The 1,640-nt window shown below is 41.2% G+C and overlaps 1 protein-coding gene across 1 annotated transcript; it reads left to right on the top strand.

The window, feature by feature from the left end:
- Window positions 1–3: 3 nt before the first annotated feature.
- LOC121963408 (tubulin alpha chain-like) lies at window positions 4–381 on the top strand (the record flags this gene model as incomplete). Its single annotated transcript, XM_042513693.1, has 1 exon — window positions 4–381. A coding segment is annotated over one exon (363 nt), but the record flags the coding sequence as incomplete, so codon positions are not given.
- Window positions 382–1,640: the final 1,259 nt, after the last annotated feature.

The raw sequence follows: 1,640 nt of genomic DNA, 5'->3' as shown, positions 1-1,640 counted from the left end.
GCCATCGCCACCATCAAAACCAAGCGCACCATCCAGTTTGTGGACTGGTGTCCCACCGGCTTCAAGGTGGGCATCAACTACCAGCCGCCCACCGTGGTTCCTGGAGGAGACCTGGCCAAGGTGCAGAGGGCCGTCTGCATGCTGAGCAACACCACCGCCATCGCCGAGGCCTGGGCTCGACTCGACCACAAGTTCGACCTGATGTACGCCAAGAGGGCCTTCGTCCACTGGTACGTGGGAGAGGGGATGGAGGAGGGCGAGTTCTCCGAGGCCAGAGAGGACATGGCTGCCCTGGAGAAGGATTATGAAGAGGTGGGCACCGACAGCATCGGGGACGAAGGAGAGGAAGAAGGGGAGGAGTACTAAGTTTGAACAAAATCAACTATTATTGGGTTCTTTTTAGGTGTCAGGATGCGAGTGGAATCCAGTTAGTGAAAAAGCACATCTAAACTTTTACAGGTTCTGTTGACAAATCTCATGAGGTTATTTAACGTGAAAATCAACTGATCTGGTTGGCAGTAACCAACCCAATTGGCAGAAAAAAATGTTGAATTGAACATTTCTACAGAACACAGATATAATACATTTGTACGGCATTATTTGTTGGATATGTTTAGAGTTTACATCTAATGTAATACAAATGTAACATATTCAGGGATTGCAGAAACATACAATGCTGACATCGTCTTCCTGCAACTGGTCTACAGTAGGGTTGCAACGGTATGAGATTTTCATGGTACGATAACCACGAAATTAATAATAATTTCAGAATTTATCCCAGATTTTTTTTATAAATGAAACTAAATTGAAAGTATGTGTGAATAAGGAGATGTACACAGTATGATAATTGTTTAAGTTCATACCAAGGCATAGCTTTAAACCAGTCTGCAGCAATAGTGACGGTTGGCCACAAATTCACGCCTATAGGTGCAAGAATTCCTTCTTATCTGCTTCCTTTCAATGCAATTCTGCAGAACAACAGAGCTCTGATTTACAAACTATGGCCACTGCATAACAAAAGAAGTGCCTAATCAACAGAGTGGAAAATCCTGCTGTTTACAAATCGTTTGCCTTTAGGGCAAGGAATAAGAGCAAGTGAGCTTTGTTGCAAAATTTCATAAAATGATTAAGACATTTACTCTACGTTCAACAAACAGGTTATCAAATGTAACAATATTCTATATTCATTTATCGAGTCCATGTCATGATTTGCAAAATTAATGTGATTAAGAGGAATTCAGTGTCAAGATATCATCTTTCCTTTGTGTCTCTTCTTGAAATAATAAACTGCAACATGTTTCCACTGGTGCACGTTGTTGTCAGTGTCAAACACAACACAGCCTCGGATCACACGCTGCATTAAGTCCCTTTACCGCCTCGATAAGCGCTGAGCATTTAAGCCTAAATCCTCCACACAGCACGTGCATTGCCTTACATAACACAAATACCTCAGGTTTTAAACAGGACGTGCTCAGAATAGGTTTCAGAGTTCATATTCTGTTTTATCCTTTAACTTTTTAATTATTTCAATGGTTCAACTTTTCATCAGAGGGATGATTTGGCATTTGAATTTAAATTGCTCTCAAACAAATAACATCTCAACAATATCACCTTTGACTTTATTTTCACACATTACTCCT

Source organism: Plectropomus leopardus, unplaced genomic scaffold (genome assembly GCF_008729295.1).
Source record: "Plectropomus leopardus isolate mb unplaced genomic scaffold, YSFRI_Pleo_2.0 unplaced_scaffold11170, whole genome shotgun sequence".
In the NCBI taxonomy this organism is placed as follows: Eukaryota; Metazoa; Chordata; class Actinopteri; order Perciformes; family Serranidae; genus Plectropomus; species Plectropomus leopardus.
Note: the sequence above shows the minus strand (reverse complement) of the source record. Positions and strands in the feature narration are given on the sequence as shown.